The sequence below is a fragment of the Poecilia formosa genome, unplaced genomic scaffold (genome assembly GCF_000485575.1).
Source record: "Poecilia formosa unplaced genomic scaffold, Poecilia_formosa-5.1.2 Scaffold202, whole genome shotgun sequence".
Lineage (NCBI taxonomy): Eukaryota > Metazoa > Chordata > Actinopteri > Cyprinodontiformes > Poeciliidae > Poecilia > Poecilia formosa.
In genome coordinates, this window is record NW_006800141.1 from 614,492 (window position 1) to 627,545 (window position 13,054).

General features: G+C 36.7%; 2 protein-coding genes across 2 annotated transcripts in view; both read right to left on the reverse strand.

The window, feature by feature from the left end:
• Positions 1-3,492: 3,492 nt before the first annotated feature.
• Positions 3,493-7,212, reverse strand: LOC107838033 (uncharacterized). The gene is made up of 7 exons (XM_016679124.1): positions 4,923-7,212; positions 4,653-4,813; positions 4,495-4,581; positions 4,282-4,323; positions 4,033-4,155; positions 3,849-3,890; positions 3,493-3,729 (listed from the first exon to the last, which is right to left on the reverse strand). Exons 1-7 carry the CDS (start codon positions 4,939-4,941, stop codon positions 3,592-3,594), a joined length of 612 nt encoding a protein of 203 aa, XP_016534610.1. The 5' UTR covers positions 4,942-7,212; the 3' UTR covers positions 3,493-3,591.
• Positions 7,213-7,832: 620 nt separating this feature from the next.
• LOC103148296 (schwannomin-interacting protein 1) overlaps positions 7,833-13,054 on the reverse strand; it is a 6,861-nt gene continuing 1,639 nt past the window's right edge. Inside the window, exons 2-7 of the mRNA XM_007566991.2 lie at positions 12,319-12,428; positions 9,234-9,351; positions 8,909-9,115; positions 8,412-8,535; positions 8,090-8,183; positions 7,833-8,005 (exon numbers count right to left, since the gene is read on the reverse strand). Coding sequence (XP_007567053.1) covers positions 7,954-8,005; positions 8,090-8,183; positions 8,412-8,535; positions 8,909-9,115; positions 9,234-9,351; positions 12,319-12,428 — 705 coding nt within the window. The 3' untranslated portion in view covers positions 7,833-7,953. The remainder of the gene's footprint in view (positions 8,006-8,089; positions 8,184-8,411; positions 8,536-8,908; positions 9,116-9,233; positions 9,352-12,318; positions 12,429-13,054) is intronic.

Genomic DNA, 13,054 nt, shown 5'->3' on the forward strand with positions numbered 1-13,054 from the left:
GTGAAAAAATACATTTACCAAAGATTTGCTTCTTCACTAGTTTCCTTTTCTCAATAAATACACTTTTCAGTAGACCAGATATATAATTTAATAAACTGCATTTTAACACTGGAATGGTTAAATTTAGTAACTTCCTTCTTTCTACTTCCTTGTTGTTTTTCTTAAGACCAAACCAATGACAGATGAAAAATAAATTCTGTACATTTAGAGCACTACGTATGATTCAGAATTGTAGCAACTTTTTATAACTGAGATTCCTTGCAAACATTTTGTGAGATTGAAATTAATGAATGTGAGGCTGATGAAAATTTCTAAAATAAAATCATGATGTGTATTATCGCAGCAAGTAAAAATGTTTCATGATTAACAATTATGAAATCACAGGGGATTTTATATGCATCTCCTACATCTTGATTGCTTTAGTAATTTTTTTTCAGGGACCAAACAACTCATTTTATATTGCTATAAATAAAAAAGTTTCTAACAGTTCGATATAACATTTTTACATCTGTGGTTTCTGGTTTCTGCCCAGATATAGCAGCTTAGTATCACTTAATATGGTGAATAAATTTGCAGTAATAATAGATTGAACTTTATATCTTGAGTACCTGAGTTTTTTTTTTTTTTCCTTTTGATATATTCTCAGAGATGATATCACAGGTCCCTCTCAACCTCAGCAACCACAAACATCCGAAGAGCTTGTTCACACGACAAGGAAACAATACAAACCAAAGCTGACAAAACAAAACCAACTATTCACTTTCAGTACTGTTTTATGAATAACAGGTTGCAGACCTGCACATTTGAAACATCCTTCCCGCAACTTCAGTCACTCCCAAGACTAAAGGTTGGCACATCATGGGATGCATGGGAAAGATTCTTATGAGTGGTATTTTAGGGCATCCACTGGGTGATATACAGGACATAGTTCTCTGGTAAAAGTTGTCGGTACGGTGGCGCCTTAACACCTTCTTGTCATTTTTCTGTAAATAAGAAAGTTGCTCGCTGGATTACACTGGATATTATCAATATAAAGCCAGAATGCTGGATAAGAGGAACTAAAATATTTTTTTTTCTCTTTTTGTAATAGTTCTATTAAAACCCCAAAGCCTTTTCCAGTGATGATTAGACTTATCGGCTTGTAAGACGCTGGACTTTCCAAACGATGTGTACGCAAGCACAGCTAAGCGTTCATGGTGAATTAAACAATCAAGGTAGTGGTTACAGGAAAATTCTTCTACATGTTTGTTATCATGTGGTTTTATAGCAACAAAATCAACAAATGATTGAGACCGTCAGCTTAAACAAATGAAGGTCTTCTTGTAAATCCTAGGTAATGCTTGTAAACATCAACATAAAATCAAATGTTATTAATCATGTTGCTAATAATATTAATATCAGTGACTGTTAATCAATTAATGTTATGTTTAATTAATATTAATGAATTACTATTTATTCATTAAATATTAATAAATATATTACAGAATATATTGATCTGTTTACTACTAATTAATCAATTACTTACTATTAATTGATTTATTAATCAATATTAATCAATTAAGATTGATTAATTAGTATTAATAAGTATTATTTTATTAGTATTAATCATTAATTTATTAATATTAATTAGTATTAATATTCATTCGGAATTGAACAAAATAAAAAATAGCTTTATTATTTATTAAGGTGATATTACTATTATCAACTTCCTAAAATAAGGGGCTCAGTCATTTTTTGCCAAAAGTGATTTGTTTTTATAAGATCTTTAGAAAAAAAAGACCTGGTGATCTTACTTTTTCTTGACAAAAAATGACATTGGCAATTATTTTAGGAAGTTGATAAAAATCACATTTTGAGAAGCACAGATGACTACATTTACAGATAATTAAAAATTTGAATAGGATGTGATTTTCAAAGACTGTTTTGCTTATTAGCAAATGACAAAATACATCATGGAAAACTCAAGATGATTTTTTTTCTTCAACAAAATGATATGCTGAACTTTGATTGTTAACTTTGAGCTTCACGAGCTAATACCCCAAGCAAACTTTAACAGATTGTAACTTTAATATGAGATTTTGTGGTTAACTTAAGTAGTTTTAAAACAGGTGGCATACCTCAGTTTAATTCATAAAGATGAAATAAACTCTTTAGGAGGGTAATCCTTGCTTCCCACAGAGGCAGCCACCTCTGACATCATAGGTCTCTCTCAGCCTCAGCAGCCACAAAAAAACCAAATATTTACTTTCAGTACATTTTTTTCAGTAACAGACAGTGGATAACCTGCACTTTCGAAACATCATCCCCTCAACTAACCTACGTGCACAACTTACAGGTCAAGTTGCTCATTTACAGACTGTTCAGGAATCTTATGACTGCGCTGGTGAATTCATAACTATGTTTTGAGAAAATGAAAGCTGGTATGTTCACACCTCAGCTCCTCAACATAAAGGACTGTAAACAACTCCACAGACTGATGTTAAGTCTGAATACTAGTCTAAATCAAGAGAAATCAAAATGATTTGCTATAACAGCAGTTTAATATGAGAATGAAGCCTGGTGTTAAAATTCTTTTGCAAATAAAGGGAAGATGGCCGACGTTAATGCAAGATAGGTGAAGAAAAACAAAGGACAGTCCTGAAAGAGCTCCTGTTAGAGGCTATGAAAGACTATAGACTGGTGTGGAGGTTCACCTTCTAGCAGGACAACTACACTAAATGTACAGCCAGAGCTGCAGTGGAGTGTTAAATAATATTAATGTGTTTCAGTAAGTCAAAATTCACACCCAAATCGAATTTCAAATCTCTGGCAGGAATTGAAAGCTGATGTTTACGTGTGCCTCCTAGTCGGTTTTGCTGAGCATGAGTAATTTTGTGAAGAAATAAATTGTAGTAGTGTGCAGAGTCTTTGTAGTTATGGTTCCACACAGATACAGATACATATTCGGATGTTAATTTGCTAAAAAAAATAACTGAAAATCATGTGTTATCTTACATCTGACACTTCTGGAGGATTGTGGTTTTAAATGTGACAAAATGTAAACACTCTGGGGGGGGAATGCATTCTTTTGAATGGCACTGCAGTTTTATTTTTTGTTTTTTTGTTTTTTTTAAATAAAATTTAGGTTTTATTAACTGTAGTTGTCATTTTTCATTCCAAATTGAATCATTCTGTCTTGTGAAACGAGCGAGAATCAACGATTTAAAAACAAGATAGAACATCAGGTATCATGCAGGAAAAAATAAGTTTATTTGATCAGTTTTAGAACCAAGTAAATAACATCACCATAAATAGTTAAAATAAATAGTCCCGAATAAAAAACAAAACATTATTACATTATGTAAATATCACATGTTCCAAAATATACTTTATAAAAGTACACTGTCACACATCATCTTGATGTTAAATAGAATCATCACAGACTTACAAAGAAAATAATAAATAATATTCCATTATAAAACATAGACTTCAGTGTTTCTTTTAGAGTTGGATTTTCTTTCTTTCTTTTTTTTTATAGTAGCACGGTGTAGTTTAACTGTTTGAGAAGTGGTTCCTTGCTGCTTGTTTCTTGCTCTGGAGATCGGTGAGGGTTCAGTTAGTGTGTTCACCGAGGTTCATGTAGCCAATGGCTCGGTTGATCGTGATGGTGCGGACGTGGAAGCCTTTCATGATCTTGCAGAGGAGCTTCCGTTGATTGAAGCCGTTGGTGCTCGAATGGTCCACAGAAGCCTGAAGAAATACAGAGGCATCATTAGGGCTTTGTGGAAGCAGCTCGTCTGGTAAAGTTGTGCTTGGGTTTATCAGAAATATGTTTCTCGCTAGTTTTTGAGAGAACAGCTAAGGCTTACCTCCTTTGAGCTCAAGTCTGTTAGAGATGAGCTAAAGCAATTCTGTTGATTACAAAAAAAAAGAGAGAAATCACTTCAGTTTTTTTTTTCCGTAGAGTTCAGTTTGCAGCATGAAAAGAAGTACAAATGCTTACAAAGCAACAAGTATCAGTTCAAAAAGCAATGGTGATAATGTTTGACAAACCTCCATGAGCTCTCTGAGGGGGAGGAGAACAGAAGAACCAAGAGTACCATCAGAATCCGGCTGACTGGAGAGAACGTTGTAGTAGTAGCTCAGGTCGGTCCCGATGTCTTTCAAACATGACTCCTGCACGGAATAACAACAAAAACATCACCTTCAGACTCAAGAAAAGTGACGCCTTGAATTCTATTGACAGAAAAAATATATATTTAAACACATAAAACTTTATTAGGTAGCTATTTAGATGCCTACCCGATCAAACGCTGATGTAGTTTCCCCAGAGCATACCGAACCCTGTGGGACAAACAGTTTACAAAAACCCATTAAAACCACTTTCATATAAAAAAAATAAAATAAAAAAAAAATAAAGTTGATATGCAGCACAACTTCTGTGACTTCTCTTTATAAATAAATCATTCGAATGTCAAAAATACCGCCAAGCAATGCCAACGTCATTGTCTGTACCTGTGGCGAACACACAGTGGACGTGTTGGTCTTCAAGTTCAGCTGCATGTTGTGCCTGGTGCAGTTCAACCCACTGAACATCCTTGTCTGTTGGGAGCAGAGAGGTTTAGCACCCCAAACGCAACATCGTAGAAGTCAACCTTCACCGAGTCACCTACCGGATCGTCCGGCGCCAGAAGATTTGTGACGTTTTCCAGAAGCATCCGTGCATAAAAGACACAGGAGTCGGTCATCTGACCGCTGGGCGTCAGTGGTAGTGACCGGCTGACCACCCATGCAGGGCAGCTGAGTGCCAGGAGCAGCAGCACAGGAGTGAAGGCTGGTAATAAAAGAAAAACAAAAAGCAAAATAAACACAGTAATGTTAAAAACTCTAGTCTTCTAATTATTTTCTTGCTGAGATACACAGAGAAATCATTTGATACTCACAGAGCTTCATGAGTGGCATCCTGGACTTGAGTTGAATTCTCTGAGCGTATCTGTCTCAACTCAGGCATCCTCAAGGGTTTTATACCCTACCCTAAGTAGGGATTTTCTCTCTTTTTTTTAATTTATTTCTTGAAACTGAAAGTGCTTTGTCACGTCATTCCTCCTTTAGAGATTGAAGGTCAGGGTGAAACTGGAAATAACATTAGCAAATCTGTGAGGTTACTCTTGTGTTAACCACTGACATTTATACTGAAAGGAAGGGTGAGAATATTATTTGATGCTATTTTCGCCCTCCACATTCATACTGCCTCACAATTCTCCATTCAAAAAATTTCAAAGCAAAGCTGGATGTATTTCATTTCTTGTAAGAGAAAAGAAAGAAAGAAAAAAATTTTCATTAAATAAAAAAGCAGCAAATACATTTTGAAGAATGAGACGTTCTAATTGAAACACTTTTGTCCAGACGCTCTTGAGCTTCACAAGGGCCACAGGTCACTCTTTTATTGGATGCAGTTGTGTATTATGGTTATATTGACCCTGAAACAAAAATCCAGTCAAAATAACAATAATAAAGAAATTCTCATGAAAGGAAAACTGAAAATGTTCCCTTTTTATGGTATGACATATAGAATAAAATGTTTAAAATTGTTGTAGACTTTGAACCAGAACAGCTCAAGTGCAGAAATTACAAAATGTGGAAATAACCCTTTAATGCTATTCATTACTCTAGCACACACAGTGCAATTACACTATTGTATTACAGCCATATTCAGTAAATTGGAATATTATTGAAAGTTAATTTATGTCAGTAAACTAGTTCTAGTAAAACACATTACATTGATTAATTAGACACAGACTGATGACTGTGGGTTTACACTTAGGATTAGAATATTACATTAGACCAATGAACATACGGTTATCATGCAGAAATGTGGGTTTCATAAAAGTATGTTTAATACCTGGTTAAAGACTTTTACAGTTTTCAAATTGTACTTTTAATCAGACAAACAAGCCTCACTGGAATTCATAGTTTAATTTGTTGAATAAGACTGAATGTCTGCCACTCTGTTACACTTTCTTGTTGCAACATTCTCTCAAAATGCTGTACCAACAAGCAGCCTTTCCTGGCTAACAGCCATCACGACGGGGCACAATAAGCGCGCCTTCTCGCTTCAAAATATCAGTCTGATTTGACACAGCTGGTGTTATGCCTAAATTATTGATCTCTACTCTTCTCAATAGCAGTTCACATTTATTTTTGCCAGATAAAGTCGCATGCTGACAGTATGTTGCAGGCCAGATATTATCTCGATCAGAAATCGGTATTTGCACTGGTGAACAAGATGAATATTCTGTGCGAGAGGTTCTGTTCTTGGTTCCTCGTGTCAAATTATGTTATGCTCTACACAGTACAGCATTTGTATAATAACGGTTCTTTGATTGTTCTATAAAATGCCACTTTGTGTCTGGGTCATGCATAATACTGCTCCTTTAAATAACTAAATTTAAATCAATGAAATATGCTGCGAATGAATCTCTTAAGTTAATTTTGGTTTTCCCATGGCTTCTTATGAGATATTTTTCTCATTCTTCTTGTTTATAGGTGTTAAGTGCTTTTCCAACTAGCATTGTTGAGCCCATAAAAGATCCAATCAAAAGTGTCTTCTTATACCTAAAACCACTTTTGTAACTAGCCTGATTTTCAGCCCAATTTTCCCTAGTTGCCATTTCTTAATGTCTGATGTCATTTTTTTTGTAGGTTACCTAGTTATTCTCATCAGAGTGGTTTCCCGCGTGCTTCCTGTAACCCTTTTTCAAAAGTTGTCGCACAGTCAGAAGCGTGAATGTGTGAATGAGGACGAAAACCCAGCAGTGGTTGGTTTTTAAAAGTACGAAATAAATGTGTTAATGAGAGAGTTGACGTCACGTCGCCTTTCGGTTTCAAGGAAATCGCACATTCTATTAGTGGTTTCTGAGGAGCGTGAAACTTTCAAAGCACTCATTTTGAACAGATTCCTCTGAAATCCAACTGAATGCAGCTCACTTCAGTTCACAATTGAAACATTTATTACTGGATTTGTTATTACAATCGTTGTACAGTACATTTCTTAATGAAGCAAACAATATAAAGTTCATCTTTGTGTGAATAGACATTCTTAGAAAGCTGAGTGTGGAAACACCGAACATCTAATCGATTTAATCATTCTTTAAATAAAGTCTCTTTTGACATGTACGCACATAAAATAGATTATTCTCTGACTCTTATGTGTCAATATGGAACCAACATGTTTTATGGTCAGCATAAGCAAATAAAGCATAAAACATGATTTTGCATATTTCCTATCTGGAGGTTTGTACTTTTACACGACTCCATTTTTATTTTATTTTTTATTAAACTATCTTGATGTTCTTGCACTATCAATAGAAACAAAACGGTAAAATCTGTTGCAAGCAGAAGATGCTAAAAGTGAATTTCAGTAATGAAACGGCTTTGATACAGTGCTCATAGTGGAATAAATGATACACTTTACAAATACACAGAGCACGTCAAGAAAATCAAGCGTTTGGTGCGGCACGTTGAGAGGTTTAAATCAATGTCCTGAAAGGAAAAGGGAAAACAAGGCTTGAGAGTTGTTCCCGAAAATAAGAGATCTGTGCAACATTCACCAAATGTTAAAAGGATGGCAAGAATACAAACTGGGCAACAGGATTCCCCTCATCCAAACAATTATACAACATGACTTGTCTCTAGTGGGAATGAGAAGCCTGCACCAACTCATTTGTGCCCGTTTTTAAATTAGTGACCTTATTCTCTTTTGACTTTGGTTTGGGGCTTTTCTGACTGAGTCACACGATGCGATAAACTGCATGCGTGTTCATGCTATAGGCCTGTTTTTTTTTGGGGGGGAAGGGAGGGATTTTCCAAACATCATGACCATGGCTCGAGTTAGTGAAAACACAAAACACCAGCAACAGTCTGTGGCATGGGAGGCTGGATGGCGTGCAAAAGGACACGTGTGGATAAGGATGTTTATTTAGAGACCGCTTTCTCTGTCTGGTGCCGCTGATGGCTGTGCGCGTGCCTGCAGCAGAGAAGAGCGAAAGTTAAAGGCACGTAAATTCACTCATTTGAAACACTGGATCTCTGGTACAAAGTGGAAGAATACCTGGTTAGGTCCTCTACATCCACCAGCATAGCATCTTGTTCCACATGCAGCTCGTCCCTCATTAGTAACAACTGCACCAGCTCCTCGTTTAGATCTGCACGAGATGATCAAAATTTTATGTCAGAAAGCCCCTAAATGGTGCCAACTGAAAATAATTTTGTTTACTAATATGTTGCCCACTAAAGTACCAGAGTAAATTATGATATGACTGCCTTTAAGTATCATTGACATAGGTAACCACAAAATTTGGAAGGTCATGGAACTCCCATTTCTCTGGTTTCTAAGAGCTTGTATGCATGCTTGTGTTGTGTGACGTACTCACTCTGAATCTGTGAGTGTAAGTCGTTTGTTATGACTTGCAGCTGTCCCAGACTCATGTCCCTCATGTCCCCGTGCTTCAGGTTCCACTTCACCAACCCCTCACTGATGTGGGGCAGATGAGGGAGCTGAAAGACGCATACAAACGAATTGTTGCGCATCAGAACAGTAGCAAAATCGAGTTGTTTTCAAGAATTTGTCAACTTTAAACGGGCCTTGCAAATATTCCCCAACTATAAAAAAAAAGTGGGACAAACATGCTGGCCTTCACTTACCAGGGGTTTTCTCTTGCATCACACACACACACACACACGCACGCACACACAAACCAGACAATTGACAGTTTACTGAAGCCCAGCAAGTCCCTAATGTCATCTTTATTGTGTTTACTGTAAGCAGCCATTCCATTTCCATCTTGTTTCCCCTTTTCATTTGCTGTGGATCTTTTATTGTCTCATAAAAGGCGCAGCAATGAATCTTATCTCTTTCTCGCTGACTAACCAGGTCGGCAACAGGCGAACGTCTGTGCAGCTGGATTTGCCTCTCCACCTCCACCTGCATGCGAGCCATGGGTCGAGCCAGTGCCAGCGCCACCCGTGCCTCCTCCTGCAGCCTTCTCTGCACCCGCCAGAAGCTGCTGCAGTCGTCCAACGGATCGGAGTCCTCTTCCGCCGTGTCCCGGTCCGACAGTGACGAACTCTGCTTGCTCTGCACGGGAAGTGAGGGAGTTAGTGGAAAGTCGCAGCAGCCGGGGTGCGTTTTTATGCGACTGTGATGCACGAGGGGAGCTTAGGGGACGCCTAAGGGAGTATCTGCTGGTGCATACCATCGGTGACAGCGGCGTGTCCAAGCTGGTCTCGGTCCTACTGTCCTCAGCATCGCTGTCTTTGTCGCTGCTGCTGTCGTTGACGAAGCAAACCTGCAGATTCACCCCGCTCTGCAGCCTGAGAGGAAAAATAAGAAAGGTTTTTAGTTGACACCAAACTTGGAGTTAAAAGGCAAAACTTTTAACTCCATGTGTGTTCTTTTTGTTTTTGCACAAGACGGCAATAAAACCTCAAAATTTGGAAGATTGATGTCTATTGTAAGGGAAATTAGATGTTTAGATTAAAAAAAAGTGAAAAAGAAATCGTTTCTGAATAGATCCACAAATAGCTTCTTTTTTTTACCACCAATAGCTTTGAACACATCAACAAATTTGGCCGAAGTTGTAGAATGTAGACTGCAAAAAATAAAAAAAAGTAAATACATAAATGTTAAAGCTAATTAATAGATTAATTAGAAATAATTAAGCGTATGCAGAGCCTTAATTGAATTCCCAGGATCTAAAACAAATTTTTAGCTCAAGCTATCACGATAAGCATTAGGAGAGAACGAAATTGAAAGTAATTATCGAGAAGAAAAAAAAAAAACAACAAAAAAAAGCTAAGTTAGTTACCTCACAGTGTCCCCCAACCACAGTTTTTCCAAACAATAAATGCGCTATTCATTCAATATCTCACCACGACAACCCCCTACTGAAAGGAAACTACTCAACAACCAGGATCAGAACAATTTGTTATACATCCCACAAACAGGATGAGGTGGAGCTGGAATTTCCACTTAGAGCTAAACCCTATGATAATGTACCTATATTGGGGGTCACGTGGCTCCCATACCACAATCCCAGTTTAATGGATTGCATCACGCATCACTTCTCGTTTCACAGAGCGCTTCCTCAAGTTAACGAGAAAGAGTGAACTGGGTGAGAGGGTAGGTGTGGTTTGGTGTTAGGTAAACAGGGTGGAAAATAGTGTGTAGAAGTTACAAGAGGTCAAGGCTGCTTGTTGACCAGAAATGACAAAACAGTATTGTCACAGGTGTTATGAGTTTTTTTGTGTGTGTGTGTGTGTGTGTGTGTGTGTTATTAGCCGTGATGTCAAGCAACGCCTTCCACTGCACGCCTTCCAAAACCTCAATTACAAATGTGAAATGTCAGTTTTGGGGGACAGCAACAACCATCATGTTACTATGTAAATAAAACCAATGAGGCTGTGTTGTTAAGGTTTTTAATCTTAGCTGACAAAAAAAAAAAAAAGGAAGAGAAGAGAAAGCTGCTGCCTACAAAATGGAAGTGTGAAAACATAACTGGAAAGGGGAGATAAAGGATGATTGACAACCAAAACAGGCAATGTTTTCTGAACGTTATGCCACGGTCAAAATATTATCCTCTGCAAAATGTCAGAGGGTAAATAAACACCCTGTTGCTCACACCAGTTCTTCCCAAACTTGAACCTCTTTGTTCTGCTTTTCTTGGAGGGATTCCTGTCCGTCTCCTTGAAGTGAACCTGACCTTACAGGACGCGTCTTACTTTCTGTTTTACACTTTCGTCTGTCAAAATCCAACAATTTTTATTTTAACATTTTCTTCTAAGTTATGTTCTGTTTCTCACAAAATACATTTCCACAGACGTTTGAAGCTGGAACAGCACAGAGGCTCAGTTGGTAGCACTGTACCAACATGTTTATCCTCTGAGGACGTTGGAGCTAAACCCTATGATAAATCCAACACACTTTGATAAATAGTATCATGTTAGGATAAATGTGTTGGATGGATGGAAGAACCTAAAGCACAGGTTGGTCAAAAAATTTGCAGAATACTTTAGGTATATTAGGAATATGAATCATTAGGATTTTGTGTTTTTATTAGTACTCTCTTTTGCTCTGCTTTTAAAATATTAATCTGCACAAATAGGGCCCATAGTGATATTTAAAAATAAAGTTCCAAGAATGAAATATTTTGTTACATATCATCAAATCGTTTTAAAATACACACACAAAAAAAAAAAAATCAGAAGGCGAGATGACTATTCACGAAGTCCTATAGTCATATTAATGGAAAAGTGAATAGAAGGAAAAAGCAGGAATGGTAAGCATGGGATAGGATAAACGTCATCCTTGAGAGGCTAACCTTTCTATCCTTTATAAAATTTGTCTTATGTGATAATTAGATTTTTGACAAAGCTGAATTTTTGCTGCTGCCAGAGTCATGAGCAAAAACAGGAAGATGGATTATATCACAAAATGTCACTGCCCTGGCTCCCTGTTAGTAAAAATATACAATTTAAATCCTTATTGGTGTTTTATTAGGCATTATAATACCTGAATGTATTTGAGATTTGCTGTTTTGGCAGAGACACCTCAGGTCATCAGACCATTTAGTCAGTTCATTGAGGAGCAGAACTGAACAAGGAACGGCAGCATTTATTTCATATGCCCTGCAGCTCTGGGAAAAAAGACTGAAAACAGTATGCAGAAACTGTTGACTTCTTTTAATCAGGACTGAGGAAAATGACGTTCAGCTATTACTGTACTTTATCAGCTTTTTTCTGTCATGTTTTAACTTCTTATTTGTGGTGTCAGATCAGCATTTTAATGTTTATTTTTATGCTCGTCTCTGTTTTTGCACAGGAAGTGACACTGTGACTTAGCTCATTTTTATAATGATATGTTTGTGTTGTTGTTTTGAAAAGTCAGTTCTTAATAGGGAAGTCCTGGAAAAACAAAAACAAACACAAACAAAGAAAATGGTGGCCAGATGTTGGCCACTGACAATATTGAACCAAAACTGAACAGGAGTTTTATTATATCCTTTTGTAATATATGTTGAATTCGTGGAGTAAGTAGCATTAAAAAGTGATATACTAAAGTATGAAGTCAGTGTAAGAATGCATACTTAAAAAAGATGAAACTTTACAAAATATTAATGCTACCCTACCCCTTTCTCAAGTTAGCTACGGACAGTTTCAGAACAGTAATTCTGTTACATTTAGTAAAAAAAAAAAAATAAAAAAAAATAAAAATAAAAAAAAGTAAGTTGATCAAACTCAAACCAAACACACAGTCACTCACAGACACAGACTGAATCCTACCTAGAGGTTGGGGTGCTCTTGCTGCAGCTGGTATAGATGACAGGCTCGTCGTCATAGAAACTGCCAAGGGCAAGTTTCTGCCTGATTGACTCTCTCTCATTCCTCTGAGCCTACCAGGAAAAAAAAAAAAAAAGAAGCACACATGAATGATAAAGGACATTAATAAAAGTGTGGCTCCTACACTGCCACATCCACTCATCTCCCCCGCACATTAGCAGAGACTGAGCTGATTGGTTATAGCTACAAAGGCTTTACTAGCAATAATAATACTAGGGATGATTAAAGGTTTCAAAAACAGTGTTTTTACCCTTTCAAGAGGTTATGTTTGGTAGACATTTCTTCAGTGATTTAAATGATAAAGATCTGAGAGCTTCAGTTTCTCAGATGCCTCTCCATATATAGACCGGTAGGTCACAAGAAGTCACATCTGAGCTGCTGTCATGAATGAATATCAAAGGTATTAACTTTATTCTGCGTCGCATTAAGACTTTCAAAAATGACAAAACACGCAAAATCAGCAGAAAAGGTAAGAATACATTTTTGGTTTTTTTTTTACAATTTGTATGTTTATTTTTGATTTATTCATTAATTCATATTCATGTGAATTGAAGTAATGGTTACATTTTTCTTAATCTTTCACTTTGAGAAACATGTTATTTAAACACAAACCTGTGGTAAGTGCAGTTTTGATTTTTAACTGAAGCAAAACCCAAATATATTATTAAAAATCTAAATT